Source organism: Sphaeramia orbicularis, chromosome 7, assembly GCF_902148855.1.
Source record: "Sphaeramia orbicularis chromosome 7, fSphaOr1.1, whole genome shotgun sequence".
Taxonomy (NCBI): Eukaryota; Metazoa; Chordata; class Actinopteri; order Kurtiformes; family Apogonidae; genus Sphaeramia; species Sphaeramia orbicularis.
The window spans coordinates 13,061,411-13,085,373 of NC_043963.1; the positions used below are offsets into that span (position 1 = coordinate 13,061,411).

At 34.8% G+C, this 23,963-nt stretch overlaps 1 protein-coding gene across 1 annotated transcript in view; it reads left to right on the top strand.

Moving 5' to 3' along the window:
* LOC115423192 (band 4.1-like protein 1) overlaps window positions 1-23,963 on the top strand; it is an 86,871-nt gene that overhangs the window by 19,556 nt on the left and 43,352 nt on the right. Inside the window, exons 3-5 of the mRNA XM_030139942.1 lie at window positions 17,106-17,210; window positions 23,165-23,207; window positions 23,347-23,422. Coding sequence (XP_029995802.1) covers window positions 17,106-17,210; window positions 23,165-23,207; window positions 23,347-23,422 — 224 coding nt within the window. The remainder of the gene's footprint in view (window positions 1-17,105; window positions 17,211-23,164; window positions 23,208-23,346; window positions 23,423-23,963) is intronic.

The window sequence follows — 23,963 nt, forward strand, 5'->3', positions numbered from 1 at the left end:
GAGAGAGAGAGAGAGAGAGAGAGAGAGAGAGAGAGAGAGAGAGAGAGAGAGAGAGAGAGAGAGAGAGAGAGAGAGAGAGAGAGAGAGAGAGAGAGAGAGAGAGAGAGAGAGAGAGAGAGAGAGAGAGAGAGAGAGAGAGAGAGAGAGAGAGAGTGTTTTAGAACTACCGTAGTTCCTAGGGGCCAAACAACGTCCGTCTTATCTCCGTCTCTTTCCTCGTTGTTGTCTTTCACCGGGACCTGAAGTGATCCAAACTGGACTGTACTGATGGTGGAGGGTCTTCAGTCTCTTCCTTCCAGGTTCACATCATATTTGTTTTTTTTGTTTTGTTTTGTTTTTTTTTTACCTTATATCAGCTGCTATTTGGTATTTTGGGTCAATGTGCGTGTCCTTTAATATGTCCGTGTGAAACTTGCGCGGATTTAAAGTTCCGCATTAAACGACATCTTTCGTTCCTTTTTCTTTTTGTCAACATACTGTGCCGTTTCGGTACAGCTGTGTGCCGAACCGAACAGGTGTGTACCGAAACGGTTCGGTTCGGTACGTGTACCGTTACAGGCCTATGTAATAGGCCTAACTTCCAAAATTTCAGTGCATCAGTAAGTGTCTTGTCAGTTATATTTAATAAGTGCACCTTTTGTCTGTAGTTTGCAAACACATCCTCCATTATAATGAATATTGTTACATTTGATTTAGTTTTGAACAATGAAACATCCTACTATTTAAAAAAAAAAAAAAAAAAAGAACTCTAATTAAGCTGGAATGCTTAATGCTGTTCTGCTGGTATGATGGTTTTTCCAGTTAAGGCATCAATTTCAATGGATTTTCGATGGTTTATTACAAAATGCACCAAATTATTACATTTTCTTTAAAAAAAAAAAAAAAAGTGCTACACCTGCATTTGGTAATAACTGTTGCAGTATGTAATAAGTTATTTCAAAATGCGGCAAAGTTTATTACAAAATCTGTTCAAGAATTTTATTACAAAATGCAGCATGTTATCACAAAATGTGGCATTTTTACATGAGGTTAAAAATCATTACATTTTTAATTTTTTTATTAATCATTTTTGTTTTTACTTACAAAATCACAATGACAACAAGAAACTACAAGTCACCAGAAAAAAAGGCAAAAAACAAAACAAAACAAAACAAAAAAAACAATAGCCATGAAGGAAAAGCAAAAAAAAAAAAAAAAAAAAAAAAAGATAGATGACAATAGACAAGAATGAAGACAACAGACAAAAAAAGTGACTCAAGACATTTTTTATTTAGGAAAGCTTATGGTTGATGGATTTATCCTGTTTATTTATTTTATGAAATTACTCTTATGTTGTTTTATTGCACCCATTTTATGTACAGCACTTTGTGATTTTAATCTGTGGAAAGCACTTTATAAATAAATTTTACTTACTTACTTACAAAAATGACGAAAAAAAAGAAAAAATCTGAAAAGCTCTGGAACTCCTTGCCACCGGATCTCAGAAACACCACTTCACTTCCTCTCTTCAAATCCAGACTCAAAACCCATCTGTTTAGGACTTCTTTCTCTTTGTGAACACAATTGCACTGTCCAAATTTTTAACCTGCCTTTTATTTTTACTTTGCTTTATTGCTTGTTGTAAACTCTCCTGTTTTACTGTACGGTGTCCTTGAGTGCCAAGAAAGACGCTTATAAATAAAATGTATTATTATTATTATTAAAATAGACAATAGCCACAAGGAAGAACAAAAAGAAGTCTGATAGATGACAACAGACAAGAACCAAAACAATAGACAAAAATGACCAAAAAAACAATAACCATGAAGGAAAAACAAAAAAACATAAAAAAAACTGAGAGATGACAATAGACAAGAACCAAGGCAATAGACAAAAATCACAAAAAAGAAAAAAAAAAAAAGACAAAATATACATATAACTATATACATACATATACACACACGTATGTTAGAAGACAACAGACAGAAAATAAAGAGACTAGACAGAAAAAAAACACAAAAAATAAACGGACAATAAACAAAAAAAAAAAGATGAAAGAAACGAAAGACAAAACCAAACAACAAAAGTACCTTGGAGTCCTAAAAACGCCCTGACGTCATTTTACATTAAAAAAACCAGCACATCCCAGCAGGTTCCATCTACCGCCTCCTCCCTCCGAGAATCAGTCTTGGCCGACATCAGTCCCAACCAAGCACCTCCCACTTTTGACAAAGCACTTCTCAGCTCTTTTTGTTTGTGGCTATTAATATATATATTTATGACATTATTACATATTGCAGTGTTATTACATAATGCGATGCTCCAAGCCTCACTAAACGAGTATAAAGGCTCTACAGTTTGGAGCGGGAAATGAGTTTTATTGCATCATGACATCAGACTTAACTGGATTGCATCTGTCAATCACATGTTTAACCCTCCTATCTGTCTGAAACACCTGTGATTAGAAAAAATCAGGGCATCACGGTGTCAATTTTCTACATCCAGAAAATACAGCTGCAGATACAGAGGCCTCATGTCCTCTCAGACCACTTGAATTACAATATGCTGGAAGGTAATTATGGAATTTTTCCCCAATGGTGCTGAAAACTATCAGGCACCGCAGCTTGAGTAGTGAGGTAACGGTATTAGAGCAGCATTTCATGGTTCTATCTGAAGGTTGAACTGCTTTAAAATCAAAAGGAGATATTTCTGATGGTTCATTATGTGATTAATGGGAGAAAAAAGAAGGGGGAAAAAAAGGTCCTTTATACATAAATCTGCTTTCAATTCTAAGACTTGTCCATCTGTTTGATGTTTGGCAAGATAATATGTGATTTGTACATTTATCAAATGAGATATGCAAGAAGCTTAACCCATGAAGACCCAAACATCCCCAGGCGACCAAAACTATCTAATCATGTAAACTGTTTAATACCTGTTGATCCACTAATCCTGTCAATACATGGAAATAATTGGTGTAAAATACAGCTTTTCATCTTTTCATGGTCATCAGATATGACCCATTTGGACGTTCAGAGGCTCGGTAATTACCGTGGAAACACCGTCATCTTCTACAACACTTATTCACCAGTAAAACCCATTGAGTTGGATCAATGACAGTGGATGGAAACACTGGGTTTATGTTCAGTTAATGAGGTATTTTACAGAAAAAGTCACTTTTTCTTCAGTTTTGTCTGTTTCTGATATAACAACTCCCAAATTTAATCTGAGCTTTAACTAGAAAAGCACTCGTCGAGCACAGACCTCCACCAAGGCAGATATCCCCCCCACCCCACCCCACCCCCTCAAGATCACCACCTAAATGTAATTATTTGTTCCTGGTGCCAGTATCAACATTTCCTGAAAATTTCATCAAAATCCGTCCTTAACTTTTTGAGTTATCTTGCTAACAGACAAACAAACAAAAAGTCTGTGTTGATGGGAGGGATGGACTCAGTATTTGGCCTCTGTGCATAAACCTCAAATGAAAGTAGAACTTCACAAAATGTTCCAAGTTCTCTATTATTCGAGGAGTGGCTACGACTATATTCTCATTATATTCTGACTTTAGTCTCGTTAAATAATGAGTTTTTTAAAACTATGACTTTATTCTCTTTATATTATGACTTTATTTTCAAAATATTACGACTTTATTCTTGTTAAATAATGATTTGTTTTTTAAAGTACGAGTTTATTCTCATATTTTGACTTAATTCTTGAAATATTATGACTTTATTCTCATTAAATAATGAATTTTTTTCAAAACTATGATGTTATTCTCATATTATGACTTTACTCTAAACATTACGACTTTATTCTCTTTAAATAATGAGTTGTTTTAAAACTACAACTTTATTCTCATTATGTTATGACTTTATTCACACAATATTACAACTTTATTCTCGTTAAATAATGACTTTTTTAAAACTACGACTTTATTCTCATTATATTATGACTTTTTTCTTGAAATATTACGACTTTATTCTCATATTGACAAGCATTTTTATTTTCTTATGTGGCCCTAATACACCGTCATACATCTGTATACTCAACACAAAAATGACAAATTTCACCCTTTTCTTGAGTTTAGTTCTGTCATTTATTTGTTGTTCTGTAAATGCACTGAAACTTTGATTTTGGTAAAACACATAAGGATATCTTTTGGCTCCAGACAGATTTTTTCTTTCTATTTCTGTCCTAAAATGGCTCTTCAGATAGCAAAGGTTGCCGACCCGTGGCTTAGAAATTGTCCTCACATACACTACTGCTGCATCCCACAGCTGAGAGTGTTTACTGTTGTTTGTATGAAAGTATATGGATTCGGACGTCCACAGCTGAAGAAGAGGCAGGCAGGGACAAAATGATGAATGCCCAACATCATAGCTGTAATTACAGTCATGATGTCCAGAGCTGATGATAAAAACACTGGAGGCAGCCAGAGCCCATCTACTATTGATGTCTGGCTCAGACATTATAGGTATTGATTGAGCCCAGTGCATTTACATTGTCCAGTCCTTAACCTGAAGGCACACTATTAAAGTGACAACCCCACCCTCACACTCACTTTTCAGAAAAAAAACCCTCTTTTATGCAACATCTGGCTTTTTAAAATAAAATCCTGTGGATGGAATTGTATTCATATTTCAACCGGCTGAACTTTGGCTGAACAGAATTTTCTCTCTGCAGGTCCAACTCATAAATGCAAATACTCATTTCATGGTTCATTCATTTTTGCTGGTTAACCACGGGCCCATGTGAGTTTCATCTTTATTAGACAGAGCCGTTTGGGGGCTGTTTTCTTGAATTCAGCTCCTTCCCTGCCTATACTTCACTGCTCAGCTGTTGTTCCTGCTGACCCGCCGTACTGTGTAAGACATGGTTTATGCAGACCGATGTTTTCCAACCGGGAGTATGTGTACTCCTGGGAATACGCCTGCAGCTGTTTTTTTGTAGAAGATTTGCCGTTTTCCAACAGTTGATTGTGGTTACAAACTGATGCTATGCTACTTTTTCAGCCTGACTTCACCAGGAAAAATGACAAAACTGATTCATTTTTGAAGGTGATGAAAATAACCAGTGTTTACATATTTACCCCCAGCAAATGTGGGTTGTTCAGGGGGTGGGGGGAACTAGGAGCAAACACTAGAAGGAGGCGGGGTCTGTCTCGTGATGGATATGATAGAATAACAGACTCTGGAGACGACATATGATATGCTATGCCCAAAACCAGTGTGTTTGTTACTATAATAATAAAATTATTGTCATATAACACCATTTTAGCCCTAAACAGGATCTTTAACTGTGTTGTAATGATACACTGTATGGACAAAAGTATTGGGACACGTTGAGTTCAAGTGTTTCTTTTGTAATGGGTCTGGGATATAAAACAATAATGACAAATGTCATAATACAGTTTTATATTGTGATAAATATCATTGCATTGCATTGGTTAGTTTGGTTTAAATTGTTATTGTTGCTTCCAAAATGCCTCAGAGATGTATTTTACTTAATTTCTCTCAACACTGATTTTTGTATTTATCCCTGACTATAATTTTAAATCTAAACCAACAAAGTGGAAGTACTGCTGGGTCTTCTTGGTGATTATCCACAGGTGCTCTTTGGAAACTTGTGGTGTGTCTTAGTATTTGGAGCCAAGAAAAATCTGCATTAACATGCAATATTTCAAAAAATATTCCAAGGCACACTGTAGGATTTGTGTAAAAATAAAATACCTTTATTTCTTCATGGCAATCATTTAAAATACAGCCAATGCACGGCGACCTCTGGTCTTCATCAGGGCTTTTTTTTTTTATTTTAAGTGTTCTACCTCTAAATTTCTAAAATATTTTTCATGCTGACTGTAAATAATAATTTTCTACCACAACTAACCATCTACTTTCTTCACATCTCACTCCTATTAAACTTTAAGGAAGTATTGATGTTTTTATCTCAAATCAGCTTGAACAGGACACCTTACAGCTGTAGCCATGATGTGTCCCAATATTTTTGTCCATATCGTTTATAAACATCAACATTTCTGCTGCTACATGTGTCATCACTTTAAACTGTACTGTTGCAGCATACTGTGACATTTTGTACATATTAAGAAGTTATTTTACTATTTTTTAATTTTGTTTGCACATTTTATGGTGTTTTTTTTTTCTACGCTATTTACTTTTTATATATTTTATTATGCTTTTATCTTCGATGTTACAAAACAGAGACGTGGGTAACTATATTTCGTTCTATCACGTACCATTGATCGAATGACAGTAAAGCTGAGTCTGATTTCCTGTATTTCCTAAAATTATATTATGTCATTTGTCATTATTGTTTTGTATCTCAGATTCCTGTTAGAAAAGAAACACCTGAATTCAATGTGTCTCAAAACGTCTGTCCAAAGAGAACACCTGGAAACTAAATTCAGCACATACGAGGGGCGACTGAAAAGTTTTGTGCCTAACATGGAAAGGATTAAGATATGAAGACCAAATTTGGTCCATGAAATCTTTCACATATCTTAATCCTATCCACAAAATTTCTCAGTCATAGCAATCTTTTTCCCTGTTTTACAGGTCCCTGAAATTTCTGTATCAAGTGTTTCCTGAAAAATGGACAAACTTGAGTATGGGGCTGTCATCAAGTACGCGTATGACTTTTGCCTTCTTTGGGGTTGGTTACATGGGATGTTTCCATTGTGTTGACTGCTCCTTGGTCTCAGGCTGATAGTGATGGACCCAAGTCTCATCCTTAGTCACAAATCAGCCCCATACTTAAGTTTGTCCATTTTTCAGGAAACACTTGATACAGAAAGTTCAGGGACCTGTAAAACAGGGAAAAAGATTGCTATGACCAAGAAATTTAGTGGACAGGATTAAGATATGTGAAAGATTTCATGGACCAAATTTGGTCTTCATATCTTAATCCGTTCCATGTTAGGCTCAAAACTTTTCAGTTGCCCCTCGTAGAGTGGTTCTAAGCCGTTTGTACCAATTGGACAAAGATGTATCGAACCAGTGATGTACACAACAAAAGAACTAGTATAATACCCACTTTCATACATTACTTAATGTCAGTGCTGTACTGGCCCTACTGTAATTTCTTTTTCATCTGAATTGTAATACAAAATGGTAGAATCCCACAGTGAAACTAAATCTATTTTCCCCTTGGATACAAGAAGCAGCAGAAATACAGTAAAAATGGGGCATTGTATTCATTTAAACAAACACTATATGCACATATGAAAGTGTTCCAAGTGGTTTTTAAGTTGAAAGTGTCTCTTGGGAAATAAAAAAAGAAACAACCATCACTGTGTGTAGGGTTATATGATGATGTAGTTAATGAGCTGAAGCTGTATAAAAGACGCACAGTGCTGTAACTAGTGTCTACAGCTTTTCAAAGAGCTAAAGGGATGATGAAATCGGTTTATCCACATTCTCCGACATTTCTTTTTATTTCAGTCGCAACCCAGCGTGTTCTCTTGCAGTAGCTCTTTGAAGTCAGGTTGGTGTCCTGCTAAAAACAGTCACATCAACTCTGACGTACACAACCACTGTGTTTTTGGACTACACACACAGTACTTTAAAAAATCACGTAGAAACTCGAGCAAATGCTTTTCAGATCACTCAAGGTAAATTATATTTATTTATTTCTACAATACTGCAGCCTTGAAGACCATGTTGTAGTGTTTTGGACTTCAGGCAGAATATAGTAAGAGAGTAGAAAATGTAAGAAAAATCACTGAAAAACCTTGAAAATGATCAGATTACTTTTATACTTCAAGGTTAAATGTGTTTAAACTTTCAGTAGTACAGTTTATTAAGGCCTAAAGACTGAAAACCTAAAGCTATGAACCACTCTAGTCTGTTACAATAGTTTATTCAGGATATACCATCATCAGGTTTTCGCCTTCACTCAAAAATACAGTCAGTCAGAACTACACTGAGTCTTATAATCATAACATGCTACATCCGCTGATAGTTTACATTATCTCCCTGTCTGTACAAAGACGGTTTCGGTTGCATCCGCAAAATTTTTGTATTGGATAGGCCTGTTGTCCACATGAAACCGGCATCTTCGGTCACTGAAACCACAACTTTTTGAAACCAGGTCCCATAGTGGATTCATTTGAAAACGCCGGTTTCACATCTTTGTCTGTATGACCAAACCGCAACTTTTCTAAAACGATGATCTCATAGCCCCAACTCTCTAACATTTCAACCCTAACATTTCAATCCCTCTAGTGGTCACATACACAGTTAAATATTGGCCCTTGGCTGTGAATAAATTCAGTTAATTTCTCTGCAGTACAATACAGTTACTTCTATGACCAGGAGCCAGAAAACCGTTTTGACACCTAAAATGAACATAAAGCTGCATATTTCGTTTTTTACCTTAATGCTATGTATATAAAGAACATAACATGCGACCACTTGAAAACCCTCGGCCTCACTTATCAGGTACTCTATTGCCCCCAGTGGCTTGACTTATTAGTGCATGGCAAAGTTTTTGGACGGACGGACGGACAGATGGATGACCAACTGATGACAATACCTAAAGTAAATAATGATAATAATAATAATAATAATAATAATAATAATAATACATTTTATTTAAAGGGGCCTTTCTTGGCACTCAAGGACACTGTACAGTAAAACAGGAGAATATAAAACAAGCAGTTAAACAGAGTAAAAAATAAAAGGCAGGTTAAAAATTGGACATTGCAATTGTGTTCATAAAGAGAAAGAGGTCCGAAACAGATGCATTTTGAGTTTGGATTTGAAGAGAGAGAGTGAAGTGATGTTTCTGAGATCCGGTGGCAAGGAGGTCCAGAGTTGGGGAGTAGAACGGCTGAATGCTCTGCTCCCCATGGTGGTGAGATGGGTAGAGGGAACAGTGAGGTGGATGGTTAACGGTGATGATGGTGGATGGCGATGAGTGATGAACTGATGACAATACCTAAAATTAATAATAATAATAATAATAATAATAATAAAACTACCACTTTGAGTTTCAGCACTGGACAGCACCATGGGTACCTGTCCCTTTTGAACAGGTTCAGCACTGGACAGCGCCAAGACAGCTCAGTTTCAGTTTCAAGTTTATTTGTCATGTGTGTTCAGGGTACAAGTACAATGGCAATTAAAACACAGTGTTCCCTGGCTCTCTCTCTGTACAATATCAAAAAATAAATAACAAACAAATAACAATAACAATCACAGCAACAATAAAAAATACTTAACAATAAATAGCACTAGCCCTCCTATTGTAATGTAAAAATACTTAATAAATAAATACAATTATAAAAACTGAAAGTCAGGCTGCAGGTTCCTAGCTTCCTCCTTCTAGCTGAGCTGCTGTTCAGTAGCCATGTAGCCTGAGGAAAAAAAACTCTCTGAAGCGAGTAGTCCGGGTTTTGATACTTTGTAAACATTTTCTTGATGGTAGATAATGAAAGAGTCTGTGTGCGGGATGACTTGTGTCCTGTATGATGCCCAGTGCCTTTTTCCTCCTGCAGCTCTGGTCAATTCAGTAGACACAATGCAATAGAGCAAATATGTGCAGTCTGAAAAGAACAAAAAAAAAAAAAAATAGAGAAAAAAACTGCTCTGGCTTCCAGGTAGGTGCTGGCTTCTATCATTCACTTGACAGAGCCGGCTCTAAGAGCTGCTACATTCACGACCAGCACAATCAGAATACAGGTTTTAACCCCGTCAACTAACAAACAGAACTGACAGTTTAATCCTTTTGCCATTATTTTATTGAGCAACAAAAAATTAAACCTGTTTTACTTTAATGTTAAAAGATAACCAAAATCTTCAAATTTTGAAAAAAAACTAACAAACTCAAAGTAAATTAATTTAAATTAAATTAAATCTCATTATTCATGTTCCCAAAGCCACAGAGAGCCACAGCAGAGGGATGAAAGAGCCACATGCGGGTTCCTGATCCCTGCTCTAGGACATAATGTCATACCTCTTCTTTCTAAACCCTCTAATGACACTTTTAGGCCAGAGAGATACTACTCATAACCCCTTTAATACACTATTTTGAGGGTGTTCACATCACAGTTATTAGAAAAATTCAGTGCACTGTAAATACTCAGATGTTGATGGAACTCTGATCACTAATCATCCTCAGTCGTAACAAGTACAGCTGCAACAATTAACTGAGTCGTTGGCAAGTATTACATTTTTGAAAAGTTAATGTAATTTTTGAGCATTTTAAATCAGTGCTATATATAGATAGCCCTTTTGTCTTCTCTTTCTACTTAATTGCTTCATTTCATCATTTTTTTTTTACTGGTTAAAGTGACTCATTTTCTACATCTTCAGTCTGGAACAGGTACATTTTGACTTCATAATCCTTTCAAAAATTGTCTAGACCAGACGACAGACACTAGACAGATCTATTGAAACTGCACAGTCGTTCAGACAATAACACACGGCTGAGTAATGCTTAATGTTTCCAAGAGCAGAGAGAGTGAAAAGATATATCTACTTTCCCACAATACCATGCTCTATTTTAGCAAAGACCTGAAAACAGCCATGATGACTTCATTGAAGCTGAAAATAGCAAGAACATTCTGACAAAGCAGAGTTTTTTTATACAATCATTTATAGTATTTACAACATCAAACAATTTCTATGTGTTGTTTTTACCGTCCTATTAATTTTGGCTTCAATTTGACCCAATTTATTAACATTAAATAAATTATAAGCATATTTTTTATCTATTTTAAGTTGTTTTTTTTGCTTTCCCTGTTTTAATGGAAACAAAACAATCAAAATAAAGTTACTCCACAGTTTCAAGATTCATTAGAATTACATTAGTGGATCAAAAATCCATTTCAACAGCACAATAACCTCAATGCACAAAACTTAGTAGCACCTATACAACAGTGTACATCTTTTAATTGTTTATTTTTTCACACTTTAGGTCACTTTATTGGCTAAATTTCACACTATTAAATGTAATTTAGGGTGTTTTGACCTTAAAACTCTTATCATAATGTATAAAGCCCATGACCTTATGCTCCCCTACAGTCTACAGGAGATTTTTGAGCCCAGGCAAAGTCATTATAATTTAAGGGGAACTGAAATCTACAAGAAAATGAAGTGTAGAACAAACATAAAAAGCCAGTGTATCTCTGTTAGAGGGGTACATCTGTGGAATAATCTGGAGCAAAACTTAAAAATGTCTTCTTCAATTTGTACATTTAAAAGGATGTTTAAATCCACCATAATAACAAAATATAGAACATTATCAGAATAAGTGAATATCTGATTGTAACATAGAAATACGCATAAAAGAAAATATTATTGTAATTAATTATCATGATAAGAAAATATTATCACATTTATTGATCATTGTATTTTGTTTTTATTTATTTATTTTATTTATTTATTTCGAACATGCAAAGCAACAAAATAAAACAAAATTAAGCAAATTAAGACAAAACAAAATAACATTTAAATGAACGGAATCTATCTTAGAGTACATACAAGTCTGAATTCTGCATGGTCGAAAAGGAGTTGGAAGAAGTAGGAAGAACTTATTTAATCGTACCCCTCAAGTGCTTTTACACCTTTATCACTAACTTAACACAACAATCAAACAATACATTATTCCGAATTTGTAGTAAATATATAAAGTGCACATAAATGTTATAGTTTATATTAGAAAAAGGTTGATTACGCAAATCTGCTTGTGTGTGAGGTGACTAAAAAAGTGTATGTTAATGGTTTGTAATGGATGTTTTGTGTTATTGTAAAAATACACCGAAAAAAGTGTGTTAACAAACCGAAGGAAGTGTGTTTTTTATTTAATTATTAGTTTGTTAAAAGGGTGGGAGTCAATAAGTTATACTTATTCCCACTCCTTTTCGAGTGCAAAAAAATTTTGTTAGACCATGTTGTATGGTTCTTTATCTGATGATTCTACGTGCTCGAAATAAAACTACACTACTACTACTACTATTACTACTAGGTTAAAATGAAACCCATATAATATAAAGATGCAAATAAGACAAGAGAGATATAGGCTGTGTGAATATGTTAATATATTGATTTTTCTGCCAAGCGTTAACTCATTCACAAACACACAGTCTGTCTTCATGTGGTTTGCATGGCTGAGACAATCACCAAAATGGATTTCCAGGATTACACCAAATGGCTCCTAACACAATCAGGACACAAAAGTAGTCACAGAAATCAGATTGGTGCCAATTGGAGCAACAGCTAAATCTCATCAGCAGCTCCTGAATTGGTTGCCATGCTTGGAGACCACCCGAGATGTGTATTGCAATTTCATACGTGTGTGTATATATATATATATATATATATATATATATATATATATATATATATATATATGTGTCGCTCTGTAAAATGCAACCTCCGTCTGTTAATCAGGATTATTCTCTCACTGTTTTCCCCCAGGCAGCTTCACTGCAGCAGGATATTGGTTGTTTAACAGAGAGAGAGACACACACATTAGGTTAAATTGACTCAGTTAATTTTTTTTTTTTTTTTCGTAACATATAAACGATGCTGCGACTCTTCTACAAAAAAATACTGGACAGTTCTTTGTGGCCTTATAGTAACCAGAGATAAAGGGAAAGGGACACATGCACATAAAGAGGGAACCTATTACTTCTGTTTCCATGGTAACAGCTGCTTGGTTGCCTTGTCGCCATAGGAGCCAGGTTTCCCTTGGAGATGAATATGGTGTGTGTGTGTGTGTGCGTGTGAGTGTGTATGTGTGGAAGCAGCACTCGCGCCAAGGCAGCCTGTGCAGCCCACCGAGGGCTTGTTTTCAACCCTTAAGGGTTGGAGAGAAAATAGGTGTGGTCTTTCGAGTCGCTGGTGATGTAAAACACCGTTCATCCCCTTATATAGTCATAGAGAATGTGTCGAGGCTCCTCCCCCTCATCAGGGGAGAGGACAGACTCCTGGAAGTGTCTCTAGCACCACACTGTTACGGATGTGTTCATGTTGTTATCTCTGACCCCCTTTAGGATATGAAATATGTGGTAAATATACAATAGGTGAATATAAGGCTGTGCAGTATAGTTATATTTATCATGTGATTTATGGTAGACTGCTTATTTTGCTGTCACACAAATCACACTATTTACAGAAATTTCTCATCATTTGGATGTGACTTTGTATTCTTTCACTGTTTACTTGACTACAGTATAAACTTGAAAATGTTCCATGTTTACAATTACCATTATACAGTATATACGGTATATGTTAGGTGTTTTCACAATTCTACTTAGAACATTTTAAGTCTGTATTTATTCACAAATACTTCTACTTCACTTTCCTTTTTGCAATTTTAATAAACTATGTTAGGTGTTATCTCTGACCCCCTTTAGGATATGAAATATTTGGTAAATATACAATAAATGAATATAAGGCTGTGCAGTATAGTTATATTTATCATGTGATTTATGGTAGACTGCTTATTTTGCTGTCACACAAATCACACTATTTACAGAAATTTCTCATCATTTGGATGTGACTTTGTATTCTTTCACTGTTTAATTGACAGCAGTATAAACTTGAAAATGTTCCATGTTTACAATTGCCATTATACAGTATGTACGGTATATGTTAGGTGCTTTCACAATTCTACTTTGAACATTTTAAGTCTGTATTTATTCACAAATACTTCTACTTCACTTTTCTTTTTACAATTTTAATACACGGTTGCCCATAAAGTTTGAATAATTTTGTTCCTAATTTTATTCGATTTTATACACGTCAGTAATCCCATTTGCTTTGACCAGGTTCAGTGAATTCATACAGAGTCCTTGTTACACTTTATCGATCAAGAATATACCTTACATTGTCACAATCATTTTATGAAAAGAGGTAAATATATTTTATTCCAGCCTAATGGGTAACAGTGTGCAATAATATTTTGTAGTGTGTTACATGTTTGGTTGAAAATTTGCTGTTATGTCTTGAGGTGGAAGTAATTTTTTGTCATTTGAAGTGTTAATATGTCTGTTTGTGAGGGCTGTATTCAGTTTTTATGTTTAATATTTCATTGTGTTTATTTTAGTATTGAGACTGTGATGGGAATAGGACATGTTTACATTTATACAAGTCATAAACTGTTTTTGTTTGTTTGTTTGTTTGTTTGTTTGTTTGTTTGTCTGTATACCTTACAGTCTATAGCTACATAAAATCAATCAATCAATCAATCAATCAATCAAAAAGGAGAATAATCATAAAACATCAGTGAGAAGTAACCTTTTATTTGTATATTGAGGACATCATTAAAATGTCATATATAAATAGGCCTTTCCAAGTGCATTATCATGGCATTTATCATTATCTGAATATAATATTACCTCATGAGCTTCACTGCATTGACATCACTTTTTATCCAAGAGTGATATCAATGTACTGAGCTCACTTTCAGGTAGTGATATGATTACCTGCTTACTGTAAAATCACGTCACACTTTTTCCACATTAAACAAAATGTGCTCTGATATCAATAAACTACACTACTACACTTTGTGTTTATCATAAATTCAAGCCAGCTATGGGGAGTTGTGAACAGCTGTTAGCGATAACATTAGTGCTCTTTTCCCAAACCTGGTAAAAACTATTGTGAAATATACAGTTTTGACAATAAAGGTAGCAAGCTATATTTCACTATATATGCAACTTAAAGATTTTTTTTCAGTAGTTGTGTAAAAAAAATAATCAGAATGTTAGCTAAAAGGTGTCTTAGTGGTGTTAGTTACTGTATTTGGTCTTGCCTGTTAGCATCAGCTTGCTAATGTTAGCTAACAACTAGCTACGAGTAAGCTAAAAAAAAAAAAAAAGAATTCCCTTTTCGCACTAAAACAGACAATTTTCATAAACAGATATTTTCTTTGACAAGTAATCTCTGTCCATATAACCATGTAAAAAACAATACAGGTAGCTAGCTATATTTCACTATATATGCGACTTAAAGATTTTTTTCAGTGGTTATGTAAAAAATAATCAGAATGTTAGCTAAAAAGTGTCTTAGTGGTGTTAGTTACTGTATTTGGTTTTGCCTGTTAGCATTAGCTTGCTAACGTTAGCTAACAACTAGCTATGAGTAAGCTAAAAAAAATGTAAGAATTCCCTTTCTGCACTAAAACTGATAATTTTCATTAACAGATATTTTCTTTGACAAGGTATCTCTGTCCATATAACCATGCAAAAAACAATAAAGGTAGCAAGCTATATTTCACTATATATGCAACTTAAAGATTTTTTCAGTAGTTATGTAAAAAATAATCAGAATGTTAGCTAAAAGGTGTCTTAGTGGTGTTAGTTACTGTATTTGGTTTTGCCTGTTAGCATTAGCTTGCTAACGTTAGCTAACAACTAGCTATGAGTAAGCTAAAAAAAATGTAAGAATTCCCTTTCTGCACTAAAACTGATAATTTTCATTAACAGATATTTTCTTTGACAAGGTATCTCTGTCCATATAACCATGCAAAAAACAATAAGGGTAGCAAGCTATATTTCACTATATATGCAACTTAAAGATTTTTTTCAGTAGTTATGTAAAAAACAATCAGAATGTTAGCTAAAAGGTGTCTTAGTGGTGTTAGTTACTGTATTTGGTTTTGCCTGTTAGCATTAGCTTGCTAACGTTAGCTAACAACTAGCTATGAGTAAGCTAAAAAAATGTAAGAATTCCCTTTCTGCACTAAAACTGATAATTTTCATTAACAGATATTTTCTTTGACAAGGTATCTCTGTCCATATAACCATGCAAAAAACAATAAGGGTAGCAAGCTATATTTCACTATATATGCAACTTAAAGATTTTTTCAGTAGTTATGTAAAAAACAATCAGAATGTTAGCTAAAAGGTGTCTTAGTGGTGTTAGTTACTGTATTTGGTTTTGCCTGTTAGCATTAGCTTGCTAACGTTAGCTAACAACTAGCTATGAGTAAGCTAAAAAAATGTAAGAATTCCCTTTCTGCACTAAAACTGATAATTTTCATTAACAGATATTTTCTTTGACAAGGTATCTCTGTCCATATAACCATGCAAAAAACAATAAGGGTAGCAAGCTATATTTCACTATATATGCAACTTAAAGATTTTTTCAGTAGTTATGTAAAAAAACAATCAGAATGTTAGCTAAAAGGTGTCTTAGTGGTGTTAGTTACTGTATTTGGTTTTGCCTGTTAGCATTAGCTTGCTAACGTTAGCCAACAACAAGCTATGAGTAAGCTAAAAAAAAAAAAAAAAAAAAAATGTAAGAATTCCCTTTCTGCACTAAAACTGATAATTTTCATGAACAGATATTTTCTTTGACAAGGTATCTCTGTCCATATAACCATGCAAAAAACAAAACAAAACTGAAAGTGATCCAAAACTGAATTGTTACATTAAGTGTTGGTTTGGTTTATTTAAGTGTCTTTACATGATGTGGATTTGTCCGTAACACCTGTCCGGTTCATCTCCCAAATGTGCTGACCTCAGTCTACTGCAGCTCATTCACTTATTTATACATCTGGATTTGGTGTTTCAGGTGCAGCTTCATTACACAAAGTAATAATACACAAGTTTAAAAAGGGGTGTGATTCCATTGTTTTCTAGTCTCGCCATTTTCAGTGCCTACAATTTGCTGTTTCTGTGACATAAAACACTGTTTATGTAAACTACAGGCCCAAATGGAGAGAAAAATATGTTTGGCAAAATATGTGTATATTTTACAAGATGTGAAGGTAATTCATAGCTATACTTGACAAACCATGGAGGTGTGTTTCAACATTTTATGCACAGCACCCTTTTCCTGTTTTCAATGTTTTTGTGTGTGTTTTCAAGGCACTCAACCAAACACACAGCAGTGACTTCCACTGATAATCTACAGTATAATCTAGTGTGTAATTCATCCAGCTGTTAAACTGAGAGACAACTCAATTCTGTTATAAAACTTTTCCATAGAATCACTAAGACCCAATTACAAAGTCTTCCGACTCTTTATGACCTTGCATCGCTGCTCTCTGTCCTCTTTGTTTTTTTCTAACGTGACAAACATGCTAATGCACCTGCACCGTGACTGCTGCCCACTCACTGTGCGTTCTTATATGTTCCTGTGTGTGTGAAACAGAAATTTGCCAAGGGCCAGACCCTGCTGGACATGGTGTGTGGCCATCTGAACCTGCTGGAGAGGGACTACTTTGGCCTGACTTTCCAAGATACAGACAACTCCAAGGTCAGAGGCGCAAAAACACGCTTACAAAAACAAAAATATCTGCAAGAGAACATCTCACATTTACCGACCTTTCAGGGATTTGTTTTGTCTTCACCTGAGACGTGAACCTTGGAAGCTTTAATGCCAAATGCAGCTGTCATAAAACCAGAAAAATAGCACTGAGGGGTACGAAATCCAACATTTGTCCCCTAAGCTCTATTTTTATAGTAAGTATCAATCAACCAAAGGTGAAAAACTCCGTCTTTATTGATGAAACCACAGAAGAGTTGCCTTTGCAATTCCTTTCATTTGTGCGGAGCATCATTCATATGATTTGTCAGAACGTCTTAGACTACACATACACGAGACAAATGTATAGAGAATATGTTAATAGGTAAGATTTACACTTCTAAGCCCTGTGTGAAGACTAGCTCATAGTAATGAGGTAACATAAAGGTGTCACTTGTCACTGTGTTGAAAAGTGGTGTGGAAATCAAGGCTCAGGTGATAAAACATTTCAGGCGAAAGTAATGCGAGGATCATTGTAAGGTCAGTAGATAATTACATCTGGAAAAACAGTGTATGATGGTGTGTCAGAGGGGCATAGTCTCGGCTATTATGGAGCTGGAAATATGAAAATATTCATCATAAAAACATCAACTGCAGAAATAACACTTATCGCATCCCTTTTGCATCACACACAAATCTGCAACGCAATGTAAATATTACATCTATTGCACAGAACACCAGTAATATCAGTCAGTTAGTGATGACAGAATTCAATTTTTGTGCCCTTAATTATGACAGAGCAGAAAAATTAGAGTTAAAAGCAAGGATAATGTGACACATTATAAGTGAGTTTTATTTTTAGGTGTGATGTTAAACTGGTGGCTTCTTTTGGTGCTGCATAGTTTTCAATTTTATCAGCAGAAGTATTAATAACTTGGATTTATTCAATCGAAGCAGAAGTTTCATATATTGATATGTGAGATAAAATGTTCTTAAAGTGTTCATATGTGTCATTTAATATGCCCCAGGTTGGGAAGAAAATCATGATATATTTCACTTTTATAAACTCAGAAATGGTTTATTTTTTCCCATAGTGTTTGAAGGCATTTTGTTTTAGTGTTTGAGGTTTTCTTCATATCTGCTGCACCTTTAGCAGTGTTTCTCCAGCACATTTTCAGTGTTTCTAATTTGTTTACCTGTGTAATAGTTTATTTTCCATGCCCACAAAAAGTATTCACACCCTTCGATTTTTTTCCCTTCTTACTTCCAAAAGTGGAATCATGGTCAAAATAATTTTGCTCTTTTGACAAAATTACAGTCAAAGTGTCAAAGCAAAAATAAAATTCTACAAAGTGATGTCACTTACTCAAAATCTGTAATGTAAAATAAGAGATTACATAAATATTCAAAGTCAGTATTAGCATTTTTCATTTGTCTTAGTACCATAAATGTTGATTTAAAAACTAGTGTGCATGATTGGAAAAAATTAACCTGTGTATTAAAGTGGGTCTGTGTAGTATTGATATTCCAAACTCTGACCAGAAGGGGAAGTCACATACCAGAACACACTTAGGACTACCAAAACCACCAACAAATCAACACTATGTATCCACAGACTTTATTACTCGCTAAATAAAGAATAGAATAGAATAGAATAGAATAGAGATTATTGTTGACACTGTGGAAATTCATCTTTGGCCCCACAGAAACATAAAAACATAAAACAAATTATTACACAAGACTTCACAAGCTCATTGTTTGTATACATCTGCATTATGAAGTTTTGTTCTTCAAACTAAAACTCATAGCTGCTTATTTTGACAGTCAAAACAACACTATGTTCAGTCATAACCATGAATCAAGCGGCCGACTTAAAAAAAAAACAAAAAAAAAACAAAACTAATGCTAGTAGTCACAATTAACGAGTTAGTTTATGAGATTAATAATTAAAAAAAAATTATTTAAAAAAAATTAAATGCAATTAATGCAGTTTTGTTTACTTCCGGTGGTGGCTGACCCTTAACCTTTAATCACGTGACTAGCCTGACCGCGCCATCATAGTTAGCGTAGCCCCCTTTAAGATGGAAAAAGAGGATAACGACAAACTTTTCGGGGGAAATTTTTACTTAAAAAAGTTGCCCGACGGCTTGTTGGACAAAACAAGGTTAACTAGAACGATTTAAAAAGCCGAATTTTGTCACCACAGAAGTAATTCGTCTCTGTCTATCATCTGCTGAATCTACCTCTACGGGGTCTCACAGTCCACATTGCAGGGGCGTGGTGCTTACAGGCGTGTAGCTAAAGCCGTGAGTGAAAATTAAACCTATAAGTGGTTACTTGGATAGCTAATAATTAGCATAAAAGAAAAGGACGGACTGAGAGAAATTGCAGGTATACAGATACCTGTATAACCTACCCTCCGGAGGAATTATGTCGAGACTACACACTTTGCATGAGGATGAGAGGACCGGTATGTTTATGGAAGCAAGTAGCATCGCTCACCGAGAACACTGGACTTCATTAAATAAAGGTAATTACATGGGATTTCAGCGTATTTAAGTAATAACGACATGAGCCTGCACAAACTGTGAGTAAAACTGAACAGCGACACTCTTCTGAGCCATAGAGCTATCCATTATTTTCTTCACTTCGATTAAGTACGCGAAAAAAGAATTGTACCAACATGCAAAACTCATAATCTGGAAATGACAAACAGCTTGTTCTGTATTCCAAAACCAGCTGAAACAACCCCAGAAAATGTGAAACTTAAATAATATATAAAAGTCTGCAATATATAGAAGTAACAGTAACAACAGTGTAAAAGTTTATAAAAAATGTAACAGCAAACAAGTCAATAGCATCTACAAACAATGTTCAATAACGGATAATCAACTTAGGATGTAACTGACACACAAGTTAAAAAAAATAAAGCTGAATGTTTTTTAATATTTGTGTGAAACATTAAAAGTTTTAAGGAGTAAGTGATAGTTACACTGAAGACAATTTCTGCCTTTTTTCTGCTTAATGTTGTTTGTGTTGAGGCGTCATGTACATCACAATATGCGTCCGTGTGAAACTCAACAGCGGAACAAATGTTTAGTGGCAGTGAAATTAATGAAACAAAGCTTTGATTCCGAACATTTGTAATGGAATCATCGATGTGAGTCAGTTAATCATTTCAGCTCTACTGAGACATGTGCTGGCCATTTTCTGCATGTTGCAAATGAATAGAAAATCCATCATAATTCTGTTCTCTTATATATTTGTATATATTTGACTCTTGTTCACCTTTAGAAATTCAACTGGCACACGAAGATGGAACACATGTTTCTATTACCAACATTTATATAATTGTTAGTTCCTATTGGTATTATCCCCCATAAAGCTGATGTCTGATTTTAATGGCCTTGATGGTTTTGGTATTCAACCTGCGCTTTAACCTTTAGGAAGAAAGATGCTTTAGAGCTGAATCACTGTTGATGACCTTGATGGTTTTGATGAAAATTTGTACTCCACAGGAGAAAAACTTTGGTCAAAGTTTAAAGTAAGCTATTAAAGTAGTCTTTGAGTTTAAATACACACTTTATATATAATCATAAAAGCATTTATATATTCAAAGACTATTTTAATAGCCTTCTTTCAACTTTGAACATACATGTTTATTCTGCATTAACCTCATGATTTTGCATAATTAAATGTCACAAGCATCAGTCTTAAATAGGAATATTTAATACAAACGCAGTTACCCTATTGATAAATTAACTATTGAAAATTGTGTGATTAATTTGACAGCAGTCATAATAACTTTATACCTTCATAAGCCTCATAATCAAACTCACCTGTGTAGAAGAAATGCTGCCATTTCAGCATCAAACTTCATTATTTTTTTGTTTAGAGCTGTGTCCAGTGAAGAAACAAACAACAGTGCCTCTACACTTTTAGGACCTTGTGACTTTCTTTGATGCCAAAAGTTGTTTCTCAGTGGTTCTCGTTCCATCTGGTTACTTTCTGATGCTTTGGTCAAAGGCCCTGTGGCGTTGGTTTTCCTCACCACGGGAGACCAACAGAGTGACTCACCACTTTCTCTAGTGGTTACATAAATCCCCTTGCCTGTCAGAGTAAATAAATTCAGTCCGTAATGGTACAGTCCATTGCCATCTTTGACAGAACTTTACAGCGTTTTAGTCTAAACTCTTTCATGATAATTTTCTGTAATATTTGAAAGTAGAAATACTGCCTATAGGGGCAAGGTTAAGGGTGTCACAGATGGACAGCCCACTACCTTTTGATTCATAACTTTTGAACCAGACAAGTTAAAGACAAATATTACACATATTTGGAAAGGTCTAAATCCCGTCTTAAACATACTCAAAAGGCAAAATTTAGTTTCAAATATTTTTAAATGAAAAATATCAAAACTACTGTGTCATGGATGGACAAAAAATTTAACGTCTATTTTTTACAAGAATTACAAAATTCTCAAAAGTGAAGTTCCTATGACATTTTCATCCTAAAATATATCCAGTGGATATCTTAAACTCTCAATTTTACAACCTAATAATTGGTTAGAGGAAAACAAAAATTTGATCATACCTAAATAGCAAAAGTTTGGAAAAATGGCAGCGTCACGGATGGACAACAAAAGTAAATATCAAATTAAGCATTTTTTTTTTTTTTAATTTCTTTTATCAGTATCATACTTTTTTAAAAATACAATATTTACAACATACAAATAATATTACCATTATGTTCAAGTGTATTTATATAAGCATTTATTAATTTTTAACACTCTGTGTTTGGAATATGACATGAATAATATAACAGATAAATGTCAGTGTATTTGGAATAAATGTAGTTTTTTTATGAGAGTTTGTAAAATGAACCCACAATGACGGCAGAAAACTTTGTCACTTTCCAAACATTCACACTCATAAAACTCCTCACATTTTTTTTTCACAAATTTTTTCTCATTTCAAAATGCATTTTCCTGAAAATACAAGTAATTGCCTACCCAAAAATATAAGTTTGGTGTAGATGATTGTCATTAAATTTCTTTGACCAGATGTTAACCTTCCTTTGACTTTGCCCATAGCCCTTTTAATACAAAAATAACGCATCTGTATTCAAGTCTGGCTTTAGTATGTAGGATTATATTTAAAATGAGTGATGGAAGGGTCTTTAAATATTGAATAAAGAATAATTTGTCTAGAGTTGGCACAGTTGGAAATGACCCACTATTGTCCAAAACTAGAATTGGCTTGCTTATTGTGTGGCACCATTGGTAATAAAAGAACAGACTGTAATTGCAAATTTTGAACTTCTGTCAGGGGTGTTGTGATCATGCCAAGAAATCTCACATTTTCATTAGCATCTCATTTCCAGTTTTATAACCACAGGGAATATTATCGGCTGCATCCCTGGTGTAATATGTCTAAAGGCAAATATATCTGACAGACTAAATTTATCATGAAGTTAAAAGATGACTCCTGTAAATAAAGAGTTCACTTTTATGTGTTTTCAGGGTGAGTTTCAACCACAAACCAACATATTTATCCAGATTTTCTGTGTCAGGATAAAAGCCCCTGATTGCCCTTTAACCGTTATTATCCATTTACAGGCTGAGAGTGGTGTACATGGCCTTTAACCTTTGAAAATATGATTAGATTGCATGGCCTTTTAGAAAGCACACACAGGGGCCACAGAGCACCATGACAGCTCCAGTTAGATTAAGAGGAATGAGCTGCATTCAGCCGCCGTTCATTGCCCCAGTATCGAGGCTTTCAGTGTTTATGGAAGCTTTATGCACTTCTGTGTAGCCTGAATATATTTGGCTTTCAACTAGGGAATAGATTTGGAAAAGAACGAGGAGGTGCGATGCTTTAAAAGGGTTCTTTAAATGTGAATATGGATCATTGTGCTGAGGTCAGATTTCTCAAAGGGGATTGCCGCTTTCTTTCTTTAATCAGAATTGGCTGGATCCCTCCAAAGAGATTAAGAAGCAAATTCGGGGTAAGTGCAGCAGCCACACACACACACACACACACACACACACACACACACACACACACACACACACACACACACACACACACATATATACTCCAGTTATAAAATAAACAGAACAATTCTACTGGTCATTTGTCCACAGTTGGTTCCTGGGTTTTTGGATTTTCTGTGAAGTTTTATCCCCCTGATCCCTCAGTTCTCATTGAAGACATCACCAGGTAAGTGTAAAAACAATACCAAGGACATTTTCACTCAATTCATAACAGGAACTAAAGGTTATATGTTAGAATTTAAAGAGCAAATTTTGGGCATGGATGTTGCAGATACAGTATGTTGTACTTTAGTCATAGGACATTGGTTTTTGTTTGGAGTCTGTCTGAATTTGTACATTATAAACATTTATATGACCAGATTGGCAGCTTGTTTACAATGCAGGACACTGAAGTACACAATTATAGCCTGTAGGGCTGTGTGATTAATCGATTTGAAATTGAAATCGAATTTTTTAATTAGGACGATTTTTAAAAATGGCTAATCGTCAAATCAGTTTAATCTCTCATGTGTCTCTGGGCCATGCGCCTCCGGGCTACCATTGGCTCCTCCTCCAAACTATAAGAGCAGTCTTTCACAGAACTCCGTGTAATGGCCACGGACTTTAAATGTGTGATGGCATCATGGAATCGCCGAAAATTCCATGATGGGCCCACAGAAGTGGTACCAATGTAAGCCGTGGCCCACACTCGGATCCCCAAATTCAAA